Below are 20,100 nucleotides of genomic sequence, written 5' to 3'. Positions count from 1 at the left end.
CCTCTACATTTTGACTGTTTTATGTTTAAAAATATTCTTTAAAAAGAAACACGCACAGAGCTGCAGGAAAGCTTCACAGAAATTAAAGCCATCCTGTGTCAGAGGAACACTAGCGAGTTCCATGTGTTTTAAAAAAAAGAAAGAAAAAAAATAGTTGACCTGGTTTCCACTTCCAACACTGCTGCTTTGGCAGACTCAGAGTTTTCCGCTGACAGCCTCCAACAAGATAAGATGACAGAGACAGGGTAATAAATAAAACTTTCTAAGCTGGACAAGGCTCAGAGGAGGAGAAGAAGAAATGGCAAGAGGGAGAACATAAAAATAAACAAACGTGTAGCTGCCAGAAGTGATGGCAGAGGTAACAGGAAAGCCAACATTCACAAAGGGGAAAGAAGATTTTCAAGTGGTTTAAGAGCCTATGGCTACACACTGAAGTTCCTCATTTGCCAGCCCTCCTGATTACTTTAACGAGTCTTTTCCAGAACAGCTTTGGATATTGGTGCCTGCAGTACTTCATTAGGGTTTGTTTTCTAAATCCAAGCCAAAATAAAAAAGCCTCTTCACTACTTCAGAAGTTAAATACTTTTCTTAGCGTGCAGATAAAGAGTGGACCTTATAACATTTTCAATGTAAACTAAAATTCAGGCAGTCGAACAGTGTATGATATGACTCCTACTGCCATACTAAATTCTAAATGCAGTCCATGTACTTGGCTGTGGGCTTCTCAACCACCAATGAACTTGAGTGTGCGCAAGTGATGGCAGCACTGCCTGCTGACAAATTATTCTTTTGAGTTACTTTCACTTTTTTATGGCAAGCACTATGGGATTTAATACTTTCCAAGAGTTTTGTCAGTGATGTTTTAGTAGGACCAGGCCAATCAACACAGCAGGGAGCAAGCGGAAGTCAGAACATCCGCTATAGACGAGATACAGTTTGTATCTCAGCTATTAGCATCTAACCCCAAGACTTCAGAAAATCACGTAGCAAAGACTTGCAGCACAAACTTTCACCTTTGCACCGTGCCTCCCTCTCGCACACAAGGACACACCACCGCCTTCCCGCTGTCCTCGCGCCCTGCCCCACTGACACGCAGCAGTGTGTCCCCTAGCACAAACTGGACATCACCCATGGCCCACGCACGCCAGAAGCAACATGACTGCAGCGAAGCGGGAGCTGAACACCATGGAGTGCCCACACGGAGCTGCTGGCTCAGCTGCCTAGAAAAATGCCTTCACACACCATAGCGAGCATTGCCACCACGTGCTACTTGGCAACAGCCCCTGTATCACCACCGATACACAAACTACAGGCTTGGAACTTTTTTATGATGAAGTGCAAGCACAAAATGACAGGAAATACCTTTAAAAGGTATTCTTAAAAGCATAAAGTGAAGAATTTTAAAAGCAAAGACAGAAAGACCTGAGGTTATTCCAGCCCATCGTCCTTGTCAGGGAGAAGAATTCCCAATTGCACATTTTCTAACCTCAGTAAAACACCTGAGTGGTAAGCTTCTATCGCTTCCTCTGGGACACTTAATCTAATATTTTCACAGTGAGATCTCATTTATATGTAATTTAGTATTTTCCTCTTCCACAATCACGGTTATCTATGAGGCAAACCATACATTTCCAATTCTTCTAAGCTTTATTCATAAATCAATCTATTCAAGTACTCATCATTTTTTGTTACTGTCCTCTGAATTTCTTCCAGCTGGATCAGTATCTTTTTGGCAAAGAAATAAAGATAAGATTCCAAGTGGACCTGAACCCATGCCACTAAGGAGGAATTATTACATCTTGGTTTATATCTTTACAAGTGTAAATCAAATACCACTCTCACTTTTTTCCTTTTACCATTAAGCAAATCTTTCATCAAGTGTCCCAGTGAAAAACAGAAACAATACAGCTTATATCATTAAGCTTCACATATAATACTCCAACGTCAAATATGTGTATCTGTAGCTTCTTTTATGCACTTCACTGAGTCCTTTCAAACAAAATATGTTTGTGAAGGTTCAGGCAGCAAACTTTTTTTTTTAAATCGTAGTCTGAACTGTTGCCCTGGAAAGAAAAATCTGGACCTAAATTTCTTAAGTTCATTACATAGTATAGAAAAGAGATTTCCTTCAGTTTTGTTATTTGTTACCTTTTAATTTAAGCAAATCTCGTTTCTTCTTACATCTAAAAAAATACAGGTAAAACAAGAGCTTATGGTCAGAAAAGTATTATCACTGTTCTTTCATTTCTCCTAGCTAAAAATCCAAGGATTATTAATAGAAAAACTTCTCACATGGAATCTCTTCCTCCCAGCTATCTTCCACAGAGTGGAAATACCAGATCCAGTCCTCTCAATCCAGCATGCTTCATTAGCTTTAAATTTAAATAAATGAAAAAGAAAGTGTAAGAGTATGTAGAAGAACAACAAATACAGAAAATGGAATTTGTTAAATGGCTACTTCCTCTTCACAGATCAAATCCCTTTTCCAGGAGCGCTGACCAAGATGACAGGCAGCTATAGATTTTATTTCTTCTTGGTGCAACAATCTAAGAATGAGATTTAAAGGAAAAAATATTTTAAGTGCAAACACATTGCAACAAGCCTTTCCTTGTCGTAACATTTTTCATATCAAGACTCACACCTGTATCACTTGGCACTAAATTTATTAAGAAGACAGAGTAATTAACACTATAAGCAAGTGCCATACAGACCTAACCTACCTGGGAACTGTGGGTGCTACCATTCCATCAGGAGTTAGCACCGAGGCTACCATCAAGAAGCAATACTGTACATGCCACAAAAGGTAACGTGTTACTTCTGAAAATGCTTCTAGTGTTTTCTGATAGTTCACTACCAAAAAAGACATACTGATTGCTCAATCTTCTTAAAAACATTTTTAGTCCAGAAAAAGTTGAAGAAAAATTTGTAGCTTCATATTGGAGCTATGGCAAAATAAAAAAATGCACAATACATCATAAACTGATCCAAACAATGCAAACAATGTGTTAGAAAGGCTGAACTGAGTAGTTACAAGGACCTGATATCCAGTAAATATCAATTTATTTCTCCTCTTAAAGATGTCTTTTATAAATCACCTAAAATTTGAAGAACCAAAGTTCTTCAAAGGTTTTTTTGGGTTTTATGTACTATTTAAAAGCGCACATACAAAAGAAGTGTAGCAGAACACATATAAAAAAAAAAATGTTAGAGAAAACAAGAACCTAAACCCCCTGTTAAAGTAGAAGACCTTTATAATAGCTTTCCTTTACCTGACTAAAGATGAGTTTAAGCAAAATCTTTCTGCAGAAGCACTTTTGAAGTACAGCTCTAAATGCCACTCAGGCCAAGAGCTGACAGAACACATGAGCTTCTAGAAGCAAAAGCAAAATATAGGACAAAGGAAAACTTGACAGTACCCCTGAAGCTTTGCCAGTGTTAATAGCTTTGGCATCTGTTCTAGTCTGAGCATGTCCTCCTACTTCCGTGCACATTCCCTACTCATTTCAGCTAAAATCTTCTGTGGAAACTCAGCACCCTATGAAACTCCATAGACAGGTCTACTTACAAAGAGCACCTTTCAGAACGCTTTTTTAACAGCAGCAGGTTGTATGACCCTAGCTACATTTTTGATGAAACTATTTATAACCAAAATATGTTGGGTGCTACAAGGAAATAGCAAAGGAGAGAGATGTTTTTACTGCCAATATGCCGAAAGCATTCAGAGTTGGATAATTCACTATGTGAGAATGCATGGAGCTTGTTTCACGTATGGCTATGACTATAAAAAAACAGCACCCCAAATTATTTCCAACTGCTGTACAGGACTTTTTACAGTAGTCAATAACCTTGTAACCTCTTAGAAAACTAGACCTCCATCAGTGAACTTCTGGACAGATTTTCAAAGTGATCAGTTACCAACAATTTATTCTAGTGTTATTAACTTCTGATAAGCAAAGTTACAGACAACTATAAAACCATTTTATAATTCTTTTATGATTCTATAATTGTTGTTTATAAATACAGTATTTTCAAGAAATAATGTTTACATCTTTTTTTCATATGTAATTCTTTCTGAAGGAAAATATTTTCCTACAGAGACACCAAATTCAAGGACCATTAAGTTCCTCTATTTCTTCAGTTATCCTTTGCTAGTCAGAAGAAAACAAAACACTTCAAACCTCAACAATATAAAGCATATTAGGAAAGAGCAGAACCCTACAGAGACCTGTCCTTCAGACAATATTAAAGAAGACAGAAGATGTCTATGCTATTGCAATGTAAAAAAAAAAAAAGTTACATTCCTGTCCATGCAAAATTATTGTTTGCTTCAAAAACAGAGAAAATCAGAATCACAAACTGAGAAAAACTACAGACTTTGTCACTATGTCATGACATATCCTCTTCTTATACATACAAACTGAAGCAAAATAAAGCCCATAGTTGCTAGCAAAAAAGCAGTATACAGCAAAAAGATCTAGAAATATTCCTTGGGGAAGACACACAACACACATGGATAAGGTAATAAAAACATGCATCCCTCTTCCTATAGATATTTATTTTGGTTTTATTTTCCTTTCCAGTTTGTGGAGGAAAAGTTATTCTTGTCAGAATAACATTTTGCAAAGACAGTAATTACTGTTTTTAAGATAACGTATAGCTAAGATTCTTGGCAAAAATGGCAACATTCTTGAAACTTCATATATTATAAGGTTTTTCTGGGGAGGCGGTGCAGCTTTTAGTAGATTGCTTTTTAAAACCATCTAAACATCACATTTCCTAGACCCATTTGCATAATGAAGTTACCATACTGCAATTAATATATGATAGAGAGGGTTTTTTAGTCAACAGAAGGTATCAATTAGAAGACCCATTCTATTTCCCCTTCCATATGAGCAGTCTACCTCTGTATGGGAGACACAGGATAACTGACTGACTCACACTCAATACGGATGCCTCTTCTGATACGTACTCTCGAATAATATTTGTACACTGAGAGATATTCAAATCAATATGACCAATATGAAATACATTCCACTGTTGAGAAATACCTTTGGGGCTAGATTGTCTCCCCTCAATATCACAACTGGGTAAAAAGAGAGGACACCATCAGGGAGTGAACGGGACTGCCCTAAATCCCATCAGTTGGAAACATGCCCCAAAGAACGGATTATGACCAGCTGGCTGCAAACTACAGACATTTAGTCTAGACTCACAAAAGCATTTGATGTGTCTCCATCCCACTGATTTCAGCAGGCACAGACTTTTAAATGCTTGTAGGAATCTGGGTCATCTCCCCGTCCTAGCCCGTGGCTTAAGAGTTCTGTCGTGTCAAGCAAACTTGGGACTTACTCAGGCAGGAGAAAGCTCTAGCTAGTAGGATGTAGTCAGAATCTGCTCTTTTTGTGCCCTCTGAGTAATGTGAAATTGAGGCTGAAAATTCTCTATTCATAATTAAAACTCCCGTTCTTCCATTTGGCTCACTGAAGAGTGCCTTTAAGCCTTACTGGCTTCAGTTGCAGGACTGGTCCCCAGTGGACACTATTGTCATTTTAGCATTATGTTTGATTTTGTTTTCCCGACTCTCCTCCCTGAGAAGCAAGAGACTCTCTCTTCCAGGGACACTAAAACCTCCCTTTATGAATACAAATGGAAAGTGTAAAAAGGTAAAGTAAAAGCAACATGAACACAGAGTAAACCAAGTTGTGTTTTGCTGGTTTCACAATTTTAAAGCAAATTGGTATGTCCATTTTATAATACATGTTACAACTACTTCATTGTGAGAAGCTTTTAGACATGAGAATTGTTGCAAGATGGTTTTTTGTTGGGTTTGATCGTTTTTTGTGGTGGTTTGGTTTTGGTTTGGTTTGGTGTTTTGAGTTTTGCAAGGGGAAGGGCTAGGGCTTGAGACATTTTCCTAAGCTGAGAAATTTTTAAGAACAGTGGTTGCAGAAACACAAATTGTCTTCAACAAGTACTGTTATAATTCAGAAATACAGCTTTTGTAATGGCCTTAAAATTTCAACATGTTTTTCTTAAGTAATTCTTACCAGATTTTTGAAGAGTGCAGTTAACTCCTTTGTAAACACAGAAAATTTTAAAAATGCTGTTCCCAAATCTGGGTCATCCCTGCAAACACAGTTGCCTCCAAATTTCTCCAGTGCTTGTGTATACTGTTCTTCATTTTCCACGTGAGCTTCAAAAAGAGCAAAACATGAAAATATCATCAGTAGATAAAAGGTTATTGAAATTACAACTGAGTTTTTTAAAAAAGGAAAAACTTTTCAGCAGACTTCTTGCTAAAAAAGTTTACTTGATGCAATAAACATGTATTATTTATAATTTAACACTGATGTGCCAGAAGTATGACGTATCTCACTAATTCTGGTTTATGTGTATCTATCCACATGCTGTACAAACAATGTGTCATCAAGACAAAACAATCATCTGACAGGTATCTACCCTAGAAAGACCCATAATATTTCTGCACCATACCGGAGATGGCATAACAATTCCCAACCCTATAATGAACTTTCAGAGTCTTTCATTAATGCTCTATTAATTTTAACAGTGTGCTGTTATGTTTAACCGTGTGCTGAACAAAGAAACAGAGAAGATCAAGTATCTTGGCAGAGTCCTGGGTCTCTACAATAGAAGACAATAGATCAAATAAGACTCTCCGGTCATCTTAGGAAATGGGACTACAAACTACATTGCAGATGAGGACAAAACCCATATCTATGTTAGGGTTCAGAGCAGCAGTGGAGATCTGAATCAAATCCTAGTAGTCTGCATTTACCACAGGCCAGTTCAGTTCTCAAAGCAGTTTTGGTTCACAACCAGACTCCTTTCTGAGACAATGAAACCAGAAGCTCTGCTCCAGAAGTGGTCCAGCGCTTAATGGAGACAGCAGGTTCTGAATCACTGCGTGGGTTGCACCAATGTAAGTCATCCAGCACACACCTAATGCTTATGCCCTTCAGAAAGCTTTGAGCTGCATGCGTTGGGGGGTTATTCAGCCTAGGGAACGAGATGAAATCTATGCCTAAAGCAAGTTCCCCTGATCAAAATATAAAGGAAATCTGAGGGGCCTCAGTCTTAACTACTGCGACCTACTGATTCACTCCTAGGACACCACATTACTTGCTTGTGTAGACAGCCATAGAAAGTCCCTGTCAATTTGATCTGTGGAATAAACCAGAAAGTTTTTCTGAACCCAAGCTTAGTGACCATGTCAAGCTTGCGCACATGGACAAAGCACAAGAAGCTGGCACCTGAGAAAGTTAACATTGCCTTTTTCTTACTCTAGCTGTGGCCAATTTCTAACGCTTCAAAGGAAGCCAGGAAAACACCAACACCCTAGAAAACGAATTATGCATTATTAAGAACAAAGACCCTTTCGTGGTCATTACATGAGACCAGCATAAACCCTGAAGATTATTTAGAGAGGATTAATCCGTTCAAATAAGCAATGATCCAGTTTCATCTCAAGCCCATTTATATATGCCAACACATTAAAGGATTCTTAAAAAATAAGAAATTCTTGAATATATTAACAGATTTCAAGTTTATTCAAAAATAATCCAAAGGATTCTTAATGCAATGTCTTTCGCCCAAATTTCTATGAATCCTGTTCAATAAACCTAGCACGCTCCAACTTAAAAATAAGCCTGTCTGTTCACATTCCTATTCAACAGCCATTTGAGAACTTTATGTCTCAAGTAGCTACAAATTTTCTTTGATTTCCAATATACGAAACTAAAACCCTACAGAGTAGTGGCATAATAATGTAATTAAAGACTGTGATAATGCAATGTACACGGAGAATTGAAGTTACACAAATAGCATTAATTCTACAAGTTTATACCTTGAGTGCTTGAATTTGCAGCCTGTAAAAGACAGCTTGCATACAGCCATTCAACTTAAAAATTAAGTCCTAGCACTGAACTGTACTTGCTTTTCCTCAGCATCAACAGACGGGGCTGAGCACCTACCAAACTTCTTGCTACTTGAGCTGTAGGTTGAAGTAAGGATGTTCAACTAACACTACTGTGTGACACACTCACACCTGAAGAAGCTTGAACGAACTGGCACAGACAGCAAAAACCAGCATGTGGCAGGCTGCAGCTCCTCTAGTTCACACAGACACCCAGGGAGGTGAATTATTTCCATATTGCTTTCTGCAGTCTTACTGCTTCCTAGGCACAATTCTTCTGGATCTATGTATCAGATTAAACACAGCCAACACACCAGCAGCTCAACAGCAGTTCTGAGACATTCCCCAGAATGCTAATGGTAGTTATTGCAGCAATATTATTAGCAGAGCTGGTACTCCACAAGCGCTTCCGAAGAACAGTGCTTTCTGAAGAAACTGTTTTTCACGGAACCCTGCAAAATACACTCCCTGCCCTACAATTTCTTCCTGATGGATTTTAAAAGTTTGACAAACGAAAGGTTTGGAATCTATCAAAAAAAGAAATCTGAGCCAGGTTTATTTGAGGGTTTAGAGGCTTTTTTTAAGTGAGAAACTAAATTATGTACAAATTTAAGTCACTATCTAATCCTCCATAACAGTTCCTAAATTCATACATTAAAAAAGAAACCCAAAACATGTATACTTAATACTAGGGAACCTACATTAAAAATCCAGTAACTGTGTTTTTGTGAGCGCAGGGCCACAGTTTTTATTTTGTCAAAAGAAACTCTGACATGTCGTTGGGTTAGTGGTATTTTTGTTAGTGGAAGAGAAATGCCTCCAAACCTCTACTGCCAAGATTGGGCAGCATGAATTTAAAAACTAGGCAAGGTACTGATTTTATGCGAAAACTGTAGTGATTTGCTACAGTGCTCTAACAAGTACACTGATTATGAGGCATAGTCAAGCACTCAAAAAAAACCCGAAAACCAACCAAAAAAACAGAAGAAAGGGTGCCAAATACGTAAGTAACACTTGACACAGCTCCAGACGAATCTTAAACTGGAGCCTCCATGATCCAAAGATAACAGCTTCATTACGTTAGGCAAGAAGGAACTTCCTTTTAATTAGCTAAGAATTAAAATGCAACAGCAGTTCTTGTTATAACCTTATATCTGAACACCAACATGCCCACAAGTTCTGTCAGATATTGGCTCTCCAAAGTTGCCAGGCCTATCTATTTTGCATATAATAGAGGTTTTGTTAGCTCTAATTGCTATGAACTGCAAAGTGAGAACAAAAGCCAACAAAATGCTGATTCTTATCCACAAAAAAACAAATGCTGCTTTTTATTCACAAAATGCTGATGATCCACAAAAACAAAAGCTTCAGTTATTTTTTCAAAGAAGATAAACACACAAAACTCCATGAGGTGGACACACACATAAAAATGCATGCAGCAATAGCTCTTTGTATTTTTATCAGTGTTGTAAGAGAAATATCTGACTCTGTGCATCACAACAATGAAAAAATCGCAGCTCATCAACTCTCTTGTCTCATGAAGTTCTCAACGTACATAACTGGGAGTCACCAGGAGCAGTGAGGTTTCACACAGCAGTAGAGCTAATGTAGCTTCTTATTGCTGCCAAAGAGAATAACTTCACCCCTCCCATGCCCTCAGCTCCCGATGATATATATGTCTTACCATTTCAGGTGCTCATCTACTCCCAGTTAAGTTGATTTCACTGCATATGCAGCTTTATATGACCTAAAAATCTCATCTAGGGATCTGCCAAGCACCAGGGGTGGCAGAAGTAGCAGGTAGCCCAGACCCGGTGGAAAGAGCAGAGCACGGCTTCCCCATTTGCTAGCAGTAAACCCGCTACATAGGTTCAGCTGCCGCACAAAATTTCATCCTTACTGAGCTCATGATCAAGCAACTAGCTCAAGACTGCTATTTAAAATGTACATTTCTCTCTTCTCAGAGCGACCTACATAAATAAGTCTTTCCGATCACAGAATGGTAGGGGTTGGAAGGGACCTCTGTGGGTCATCTAGTCCAACCCTCCTGCCAAAGCAGGGTCACCTACAGTAGGCTGCACAGGACCTTGTCCAGGTGGGTCTTGAATATCTCCAGAGAAGGAGACTCCACAACCTCCCTGGGCAGCCTGTTCCAGTGCTCCGTCACCCTCAGAGGGAAGAAGTTCTTCCTCATGTTCAGATGGAACTTCCTATGCTTCAGTTTGTGCCCATTGCCCCTTGTCCTGTTGCTGGGCACCACTGAAAAGAGTCTGGCCCCATCCTCCTGACACCCACCCTTCAGATATTTATGAGCATATATTAGGTCCCCTCGCAGCCTTCTCTTCCTCAGGCTGAACAAGCCCAGCTCCCTCAGCCTTTCCTCACAGAACAGATGCTCCAGTCCCCTCATCATCCTCGTAGCCCTCCGCTGGACTCTCTCCAGTAGTTCCTCACCTTTCTTGAAGTGGGGAGCCTAGAACTGGACACAGTACTCCAGATGGGGCCTCACTAGGGCAGAGTAGAGGGGAAGGAGAACCTCCCTCGACCTGCTGGCCACACTTCTCCTAATGCACCCCAAAATGCCATTGGCCTTCTTGGCAGCCAGGGCACACTGCTGGCTCTTGGTCAATCTGTTGTCAGCCAGCACACCAAGGTCCCTCTCCACAGAGCTGCTCTCCAGCAGGTCTGCCCCAAGCCTGTACTGGTGCATGGGGTTGTTCCTCCCCAGATGCAGGACCTTGCACTTGCCCAGTAAGACAACCGACTTTAAATCCTCCAATTCACCAGTATAAACTACAGCAATTATGTACTTACCCAGACCAGATATGTTTATGGCTTTGACAGATTTCTTCATTTTATACAGAACAGTTCGGTCAACATCTAGAGCCTGGAACAAAAGAGAAAAATTAAACGTGAAATACTGGATGGTCCTCTGGTAAACCTGTGCCCCGAGATCCTTCTGCAATTATAACACTCTTATGTTAGTTAACTTTATTTCTGTAATTAAAAAATTACTTGCCAGTTGCTCCCACCCCCATCCATTCAGCCTATTTTGTACCCTTGTCCACAAAAATACATCTTTCCTCTTTTGCCAGTGACCAGCATCACATATACACAGCACCATCTAAAATGAAACTATTTACACAGTATCTTCTTCCTATGCTAATTTATTAAATAAGCTTAAAATAGTTTCAACACTTCATATAGTCTGACATTGCTGAAGAAACAAGCAATATCACTTCCCCAGGCAGAATATTAAAAATGGAATTTAATTTCAGTTTCCGTTAACTGAAGTAAGTTAATTAACTGCACTCCCAACCATATGAACTTTCTCACTGCTATGCTGAACAAGATAAATTGCACATCTCTCAAATATCTTTCACACATTTTATCACTAGGCAAAGCTTTCACCAACACAACATAAAATTCAAGTTTAAATCCTGTCCAGAATACGCAAGCACTTATAACCAATTTGTGTCAAAGAAAGAAGTGGAAGCAGGCAACCATACTGCTTACGGAAGTGATATATGGGCGGACTCAAAAAAGTACAATTGTTCCAGAACGGAGAAGCAGAATTATGGTTATACAAATGACTAAAAAAAAAAACAACCCACAAAAAAACCTTTGTGAAACTGCAAGAAAACTTAAGTATGAGTTCCAGAGACAGGGATGTCTTTATACCCCACTGAAGACAATACCAAACACCACAAATTATATTACGCGAAGAGCTGTTTAGCATGATACATCCTAAAAAAAGCAAACAAAAAGCACCAAATTCATTCCAGTTTTCATCCGAAAAATTTCAGTGAATTGCAGCAGCTACACATCCGACCTACCACTGTGTTATTGTTAATATTTTGTGTAAGAGAAATGATGCGGAAAAGTCAGTCCCTAGGATCCCATCCAATTATTTTAACATACTGAATGCAAAAAGAAACATTATCCTTCATATTTATGGGAGCATTCTTAAACTGAATCCATTCAGACCACAAACAGCTAGGCAAAATCTTTGCAGCATTCCATGGAAACCAACAGATTTAGATGTTGCTTTAACTTTAATATTCTAGTGTCATGGTACTGCAATATCAGCTGGAAGTTATACCTCCAGCATCTTTATATTTCACATCTGAAACATCCTAGCAGGAGAAGCACAGAGGCCTTTTCACGTGGAATTCTGCAGTACAGAGGAAGGGGGTTAAAACACCATAAGAAAGCCCATGAAAGTCACACACAGATCTGTTCACCCTCTTCAACAATTTGAATTGCATCCAATATAACAAACCTGTGTACAGTGCGATCTCAAACGTTAGATTAGTCACCTGTCTGGATAGGAGTACACAAAGTAAACTCCCCCACTGTGTATTCCATGATTTCTAAAAATAACCTCAGAAAAGCACCATCTGATCAGCTGACTACAGAGGAATGATAATTTCATCAACGGGCAATTACCCTCATGGAGACAAAGTGAAAGGAATGTCTCCATCTACACGCATGACAAATAACAGTCCAAAAAGAAGGCTGATGGCCAGAGACTTACAAGTTACAGATTCAGTTCCCAGCTAAGTGTGTGTGCAGTTGGTAAATTATTTAATCTCTGCAGTTCAGACCGGGGGAGGGGGAGAAGGAAAAAAAAAGACAACAGCAGTTCTTAAAAAAGAGAAGTATTGGAAGGATAAACGCATTGGATGAATTATGAACCAGTTGTACTACTGTGGTCAGGGATCGAGATAGACCTATGGGTTCATAAAATCATGAAGTCCATAACTGCCTCAGTCAGAAGGCACAGACTCGCAGTAAGGGAAATACTTTAAATCCTCTTCCTCAATCAAAGCCATCATTTTTGTTTGCAGCTTCTCTCAATCAACTCCTGCTTTCACTGGATTAGGCAGCAGAAGAGCAAACCCGTAAGGCACAGCATAGTCAGGGTCCAACAGAAACGACAAGCAATGCCCCTAACAGACCACTGATGACAATTCAAGCATCCAGCTATCTCAGCCAGCCCGTCCACAAAAAAAATTCAAAACAAGAATGACGGGGAAAAAACCCAAACCCACAGACAGTACTGAGGGCAACAGAACAAGCAAAACCTAAAGCCCTAATGTGGTGAAAATGTATAGGACTTCCAGGTCAGGCTTCCTTGGGTCCTCCCTTCTTCCCCTGCCTGCCTTCTCAGCTGAGCCAGTGCAAGTGCTTGCAGGGACATGGCATAAACTGCAGGAGAGAAGAGATCTGTGTTTAAAAGGATGCAAGCGGGAGAAAAAAAACAGTTCTTTTTCAGCTGGGTCAACTTTCCAGCTCTGGCTATCAGGCAGCCCCTTGATACAACATGACCCAATGGAAAAGACAATGGGAAAAACAGGAATAAGCAGGAGGACCAACATATCCAGGTGCTCCTGCTAAAGAATCCTCCAGGGACATTTCTGAACAATTCAGTAGCCACATGAACGTGGCAAGCACTTTTATTACACTGTTATCTCTACCAGCTTCATTTTCTTTTAACCCTTAGCACTACATTAGACTCAACATTTCTTCACGTATTCATTCACTACAGCAGAACAGGCTTTGTAAGTTCAGTTGTCTGGAAATTACTACCACATTTTCATGGTGATAGCAGACACTGAGCCTGTAGAATGATGCTGAAACATCCAGGGAACCAGTATGACTGACGCGGGCTAAATACCACTTTGACTAACACTGACTTGAAGAGTGACTTTACTAGCTGAAGTCTCGGCTCAGCGTCTGTTCAGGTAGATGATTCACTCGAAATCCATGAAAAAGAGAGGAAAAATATCCCAGTAGCAAAGTATCCTACCTTTGTATCAAGGCAACATGGACTCAAGCTTGTTATTTCCTCCCTCACCCAGTCAAAAAACACAAAAAAAAAAAAAAAAAGTGAGGATTTGAGGTAATTTGTGACAGTCAGTACTCCAGGCAACTGTATTTGCATATAAACCCAAAAGAATACTGTAATTAACAAAAGAACAAGCTGTCAGACAGATAAACTATATTTCATTCTTTAAAAATATGAGTGTTATATTGTTGATTCAATTCGTTGATGTGATTAGTGAGAATGGGAAGAAATTCAACAATGAAGACTGCAAAGTTGTGTATCCGTGGGAAAATACATATATGAACTGGGAAATCAGTCAGAAAAAACTAAGGAGAACAAAGGAGTTTGGCTTACCAGATGATTACAGAATCACCACAGGGTACCAAAGTGATATAGCCATGAAAAACAAAAACATGAAGATAGAGGAGATCTGCTTCCCCCAAAGACAAGGAAACAGACCAATAGAAAAAAAGTCACTGAATACTACATAATCTTTGAAATCCAAAAAAAGGTGTAGGTCCAGAGTGTTGGCCTTGACAGCTTACAAGTCTCTTTGAAACCTGGATTTTTGACTCTGATAAACATGAAAAAATGGGAGGCAATGTAGTTGTTGCTTTCATCCACCGGTATGTAAAGTATGGAATGGAATAAAAAGTCTTTCTTGAACTGTTCTGGTTTTGTAATTAGATTACTGGGAATAAGCTGTAGCAAACTTAGAAGCTAACTCAAGCAGATAGCTCAAGAAAATTGGAAGTGCTTGTTACACAAATATAAACAAACAAAAAGCACAAAATGCTTAAATAAATAAAATAATTAAAAAGCACAAAATGTAGGAAGAAGAGGCTGCCTTCCTGAAATGATCCCCAGTCACCCAAAGTGTCTGGGCTGTTATGTAGGCAATTAATGATCAGTACAATTTAGTTTGGATACTATGGCACTGATTGCCCATGCCTTGTGCTTGTTCAGTTGCCCCGACAGACAGGCTGTAGGCAGCCTCCTCTCTCCTCTATGGAAAGGGCCCTACCTAAATTCCTTACTGGTGGTTACAAAGAGGAAAAAGGGATAAACACCAAGAAACATTTAAGCTAAAAAATAATGTTAGCGTGAGAACAGCTGAGTAAAAGCTGTACCTGAACAGACTGTGACTAGGAATTGGGAAAAAGAAATCCAGTTCTGGAAAGCTTTCCAAACAGGAGGTACAGGGTAACAGATATCCAGTCATTTTAAGAGGGACCTGAATAAATTAATGAAAGATTATTAAGTTGTTTCCTATTGTGGTGAGACACTAGACTTGCTCCTATAGGAGGTTTCTTCTAGTCCTCCACTCCTTTGTGAAATCTTTTGATAATGCTGCATGTAAGAGTGACTATGTATGCCTACAGACTAATGGACAAAATACTGAAAAGCTTTGCACCCTTAAAACTGTATTTTATTCTTGCTTATATACCAAAAAATGCGGAGGGGAACTTTGCCTTTGTTTAACTGAAAGACATTGGTGCTTATTCACAACTAGTGTTTCAAAGGAGTAATTTCAGCATAAATCTTGGAAATGTCAGCTCTTTGTCTTTAGTACTGTTCTTCGTATTTTCTCATCCTGTTCTTTGCTCAAATCTTAGCACTCAGAAATCAGTTTAAAGACAGCTGTAGCCTTACTGTACTTTGAATTTCTAATCCTGTATTTGTTTCATAAATATACTCACACTACATCAATGCACACACGTGCCAAAATGCTACCCTCCCCTAATGCAACTGCTTTGTGCACTTTCAGTAGCATCAGAAGCAGTGAAATAAAAAATGGCTTCTGATATTGCAGTTTCTATAATTTCTTTTAACCCACCTAAAATGCCCAGTAAACTTCTGAACCTGAAGAAAAGTGACCACGTAATTCATATGATGGGATCATTTTGTCCTCTCATGTAATGCTTCTAGTTTTGACTCAAACTCTACTGCAAGACTGTTTATTTTGGCATCTGTTTATTTCAGCACACTGTAGTCAAAGAAGCCATATAAATAATTTTCATAGTCCCACTCAGTTTCTACTAATGAGCACTCAGATCTCCCTCTTCTGATAAATAGTAAATTTAGCTTTGATTTAGGGAAAAAACCCTGAATTCCATACAGTACATTAGAAAATAAGCTGCATTATTTTATTGTAGAAGTGGTGCTATGCAGCATGAACTGAAACATAAACTCAAAAGTGACTTTCTTGAGCATGCCCTTGTCAGTGCAGTACTTTTCCAAACACAGTATTTATGCCTTCTGTTGATTTACTTACTCATGTGACTTCTAATATTAACCCTGTGAAACCATTTGTAAGGTAAATTATTTTTTACTTCAGAAACTATGTGGTGTTGCGGTAGCATACCTAGAGATCATCGAGATCACTTGTTTGACAAGTCTAAAACAAATGTGCTATGATCAGCCTGGTATTGATCTTGTTCTCCACAAGAATTTCAAGGCTTCTAAATAAATGGTAATATTGGATTAAAACACAGGAATGTTAGGAAATTTATTATCAAACCTGGTGCTCATATCAGTATTCTTCTTCAAAACACATGGCTAATCTCTCTGCAAATGGCACAGAAACATGATTTAGCCTGAAATCTGTTTTACCTTACAACCTAAGGCTACACACTGAAAACAATTACAAACAATTTATTTAATGTGCTTGAAAAATCTTTAGTTTTTTCATTTTTCTTGCTGTATCTTCAACTAGTTTAACTCTCTGTGCAGTTACCACACATGATCACATGCACCACAAAAAACCCAACCCTAAAATTACCTGCAATATGCATTTTTTTTTAAATTGTAATTAATGTTGTTTTTTTCCTAGCAAGTTAAGGCTAACATTTTGGCAGCCATCACAAATACCTTTTGGACACACTGCTAATGTATTTTTCACAAGGTATTCAGTAACACAAGTGTTACTGGGGTGTCACTGGCTGAAAATTCCAAAATTGCAAATAAATGCATTTCTAAGGCCCAAATAGAGTGTAGAAGCAGCAATTCACATCATTGCACAAAATATTTTAAAGTTCTATATGTCTGAAGAGAATTTAGCAACAAACATATCTGTAATGAGTATACAAGGGAGGGGGACAAGCATACCAAAATATACAGAAGAAAACACAGCTTTTACAATGAGCACCAGAGAGAGGAGGACTTAACCACCAGTGATAAATAGCAAAGCTTTTTTCCTCATCTAGGAACAAGGTCCAGTTTCTCTTGCCAAAGGCCATTTTCCATTTTAACTGCTTCAAAGCTTTCTACTCTGAACAATAAAGTGTGCCAACTGACTACAACCAAACCCATCTTGCCAGGAACAAATCAGTCTGAGGTTACTGAAACTTCCTGAAATGTTATTCTACATCCTACTTCATATGCTACAATCTGCCCTGACACTTCAAAATAATACTATAAAGCTGCTCAAGTCCGTTTCACACTGCACAGAAAGATTTAAGTCCACTGGGAAATAGTGTTCAAACATTTAATTTCTGCTTCCGAAAATAAAAAAGCAGCTCAAAACTAGCAACAATCCAAAAATCTATATTGTATAAACAGATCTGTGCAATACACAGGCTTCCTTCTTCTGGAAGGGGTACTGGTTCAAATTAATAAATATATTTAACACATTTCAAGCTGGCATAAAAAATGAATGTATTATTTGCTCTTTTCAGTGCAGCAGGGGGAAAACAAACTGTTTTATTTTTACCGTATTTAACTGGGGGATGAAGAAAAGCAGGAAGGCAGAAACTGAGTAATCCAACATCCCAAAGATGATTTTGGCACCTTTTACAGAACCAAAGGGTATGGGGAAAAACAAGGCAGTAGCAGCATAACTGCAGAGACGCCAGGCTCTAATGGTTAGATGATCATTAAACATATTTGTGCCAAACTTTCAGCAGAAGTCTGGGTCTTTATTTTACATAAGTGTCCTAACACCAGTGCCTTACTTCTTTGTGGCCCAGAAAATAATTATTTATCTGTAGAGGAACAGAAAAATAGCTGTACTGGGTCAGATCAACACTCCAATTAACCTGATACCCTCTATTGGTAGCGGCCAACAGCAGATGTGTAGGGCAGCAAGCAATGAAAAGCACACACACATCCTTTTCCAGGATAATCTCCCAGTTTCCAGCAATCAGTTTAAAAAAAGACCAAGAGCCTCTTATCCAGAAACACTACATAGCCCAACAGGCTATTCTCAAGAGAAACGAGAAGCCCAAGTTTTCTAACTCCAGACAAGGGAAAGAAAAAAAATAAACTTGACTTCTCGCTGCTCAGTGTGAGTGCCTTTGTGACTGCACGACAGCCTACTGTGGGAAGTTGTGAGGGAGAAAGGGGAAGGAGAAGGCCATCATATTTGCTCTGTTTTTTATTTAAAACAGTTCAAAGTCTCTAATACATTCCTTTCTTCTCACCCACAGCAGCTTCATTTTAGAAAGGCTAAAATTAACTATTTCACATTTCTGGTTATTTGCATGGGGTTTTTGCTGAAAGTTTTCACAGAACTGGATCCGAATTTGTGAAGAGTCTCAAGGTAATCTTTTTTTTTTTTTTTTTAAGAAACAAAAAGCATATTGGAACAACAACAACAAATGCTTGGAAGTACTGCTAAACCAGTAACAGAATTTTGGGAAATAAATCCTCACGTAATTTGAAAAATAATCCTGGAGACAGAAACCTATGTGTTCTTCCCCATACTGCAAATCTAACTGACAAAGATACAAATAAAATATTAACATACTAACTATAGATCCAGTATAAACAATTATCTTAACCATCATATCTTTAAAACAAAATATAATCTCACTTTCAACTTCACCAATTTGCATTAAAATATCAGGCTACTCAATAGCCATAAATCCTTCTGTACTTCACCCATTCCAATATTTCATAATAGTAACAATGCCAGCGGCTGCTGCAGATGCTGAACACAAATACGAACGTCCTTCCCAAAAACAAAAGGACACAGGAAGAAATTTGGTCATTTGGTCAGGAGAAGAGAAGTAATCAAATAATTACTGTAAAGCCAGCAGAGCAAGAATCAGCTCTTGTGCCCTTAACTGGACTGGTCTTGTTTAAAAAGTAACAACAGCAAGTTTTCATACTTGTATCCAGCAAGCACAATCGTTTGCCTTTTCTGGTGTATCTTTACGGGCAATCTGATACTTGCTGTAATTAATCTTCTCTGACCCAAAAGATCAGAGATATCCACAGACATTCTATCTCAGTTTGGTTTTTTTCTATTAGAAATGAACTGTCTACGCTGCTGGCCTCAATTCACTGTCCTGTTACAGAAGGTGGTAAAAAACTTCCTACATTATGTTTTCCCCTTCTAAACTCCTCTTTCCATTCTCCTACTGTTATGTCATTTCCTCCCTCCATGTATTAGTTTCTTCTCTAAATCCTCCCCAATTTCCTTCCACCGATCATCTGACACGTTCAGGGAGGGACTGATACAAAGGGTGGGAAACAACCTCACAGGCATAGTCTAGGGCAAGGCATTCTAGCCTCTGAACATATTCAAGAAGAATTATTTTTTAAACTTTAATTTTGGGTAATTACTTTATGTGGAATATGCATGTGAATAAATGTTCCAGAATGTTATATACTACAGTAACTATGACAATTTGTATAAATAAGGTCTTAGGCGTGAGATCTGTCTCCTTAAGAGACTGTGAAGGTACAGATATGCAATAAAAAGGACAGGTCTTACGGCAGAATTGTCTCTGCAAAGTCCCTTTCCACAAAAGCATTATTTCTCCAGCATCTGGGTTTGTGGTTCTTGTGGGCCCAATGCCAAGGCAATCTGTTTGAACAAGCACTGGCCTATCTGGCAGAAAAATGTAGTAAAAATTTAGGCTCCACGCTATTGTGCATACAGCAAAGGGTATACACAGCGGAAAGACATAATACCACTGCTTTGGGAAATTAATACTTGTAAGTACAAGGTAATTCTGTCGCAAAGGTGAAAGATGGGAAAATTTGACACTGTTGTATTTTGTACACAAAAACACACCTGAGCATGATGACTTTGTCCAATGATTTTATTGCTTCTTAAAACAAAGTAGTGATGCCTAAAAATCAGAGCTCTCTAACAAACCACCTCTGTCAGTAAAGAGCAATCCCAAATCTGAGGTTCAGAGCCTACAAAATGTTGCATCATTAGTGCAAGTCACTACATGATACTGCTGCACACTGAACAAAAGTGATGCTCTATCTGTGTATTAATCATTCAATTTCCACATGCTTCCCTCACTACATAAAGTTGGAAATGCAACAGATACTTAAGCAGGGGGCAGATACCAAGTATTTTTCTATAACAAAACCTCTT

General features: G+C 38.7%; 1 protein-coding gene across 4 annotated transcripts in view; it reads right to left on the bottom strand.

Moving 5' to 3' along the window:
* Window positions 1–20,100, bottom strand: part of ASAP2 (ArfGAP with SH3 domain, ankyrin repeat and PH domain 2) — a 96,064-nt gene that overhangs the window by 61,662 nt on the left and 14,302 nt on the right. For all 4 annotated transcript variants that reach the window (XM_075414808.1, XM_075414807.1, XM_075414810.1 and 1 more), the window contains 2 exons: window positions 10,748–10,820; window positions 6,048–6,193 (listed from right to left, as the gene is read on the bottom strand). In XM_075414808.1, coding sequence (XP_075270923.1) covers window positions 6,048–6,193; window positions 10,748–10,820 — 219 coding nt within the window. The remainder of the gene's footprint in view (window positions 1–6,047; window positions 6,194–10,747; window positions 10,821–20,100) is intronic.

The sequence above is a fragment of the Opisthocomus hoazin genome, chromosome 2, assembly GCF_030867145.1.
Source record: "Opisthocomus hoazin isolate bOpiHoa1 chromosome 2, bOpiHoa1.hap1, whole genome shotgun sequence".
Lineage (NCBI taxonomy): Eukaryota > Metazoa > Chordata > Aves > Opisthocomiformes > Opisthocomidae > Opisthocomus > Opisthocomus hoazin.
This window is presented reverse-complemented; position numbering and strand designations above follow the sequence as displayed.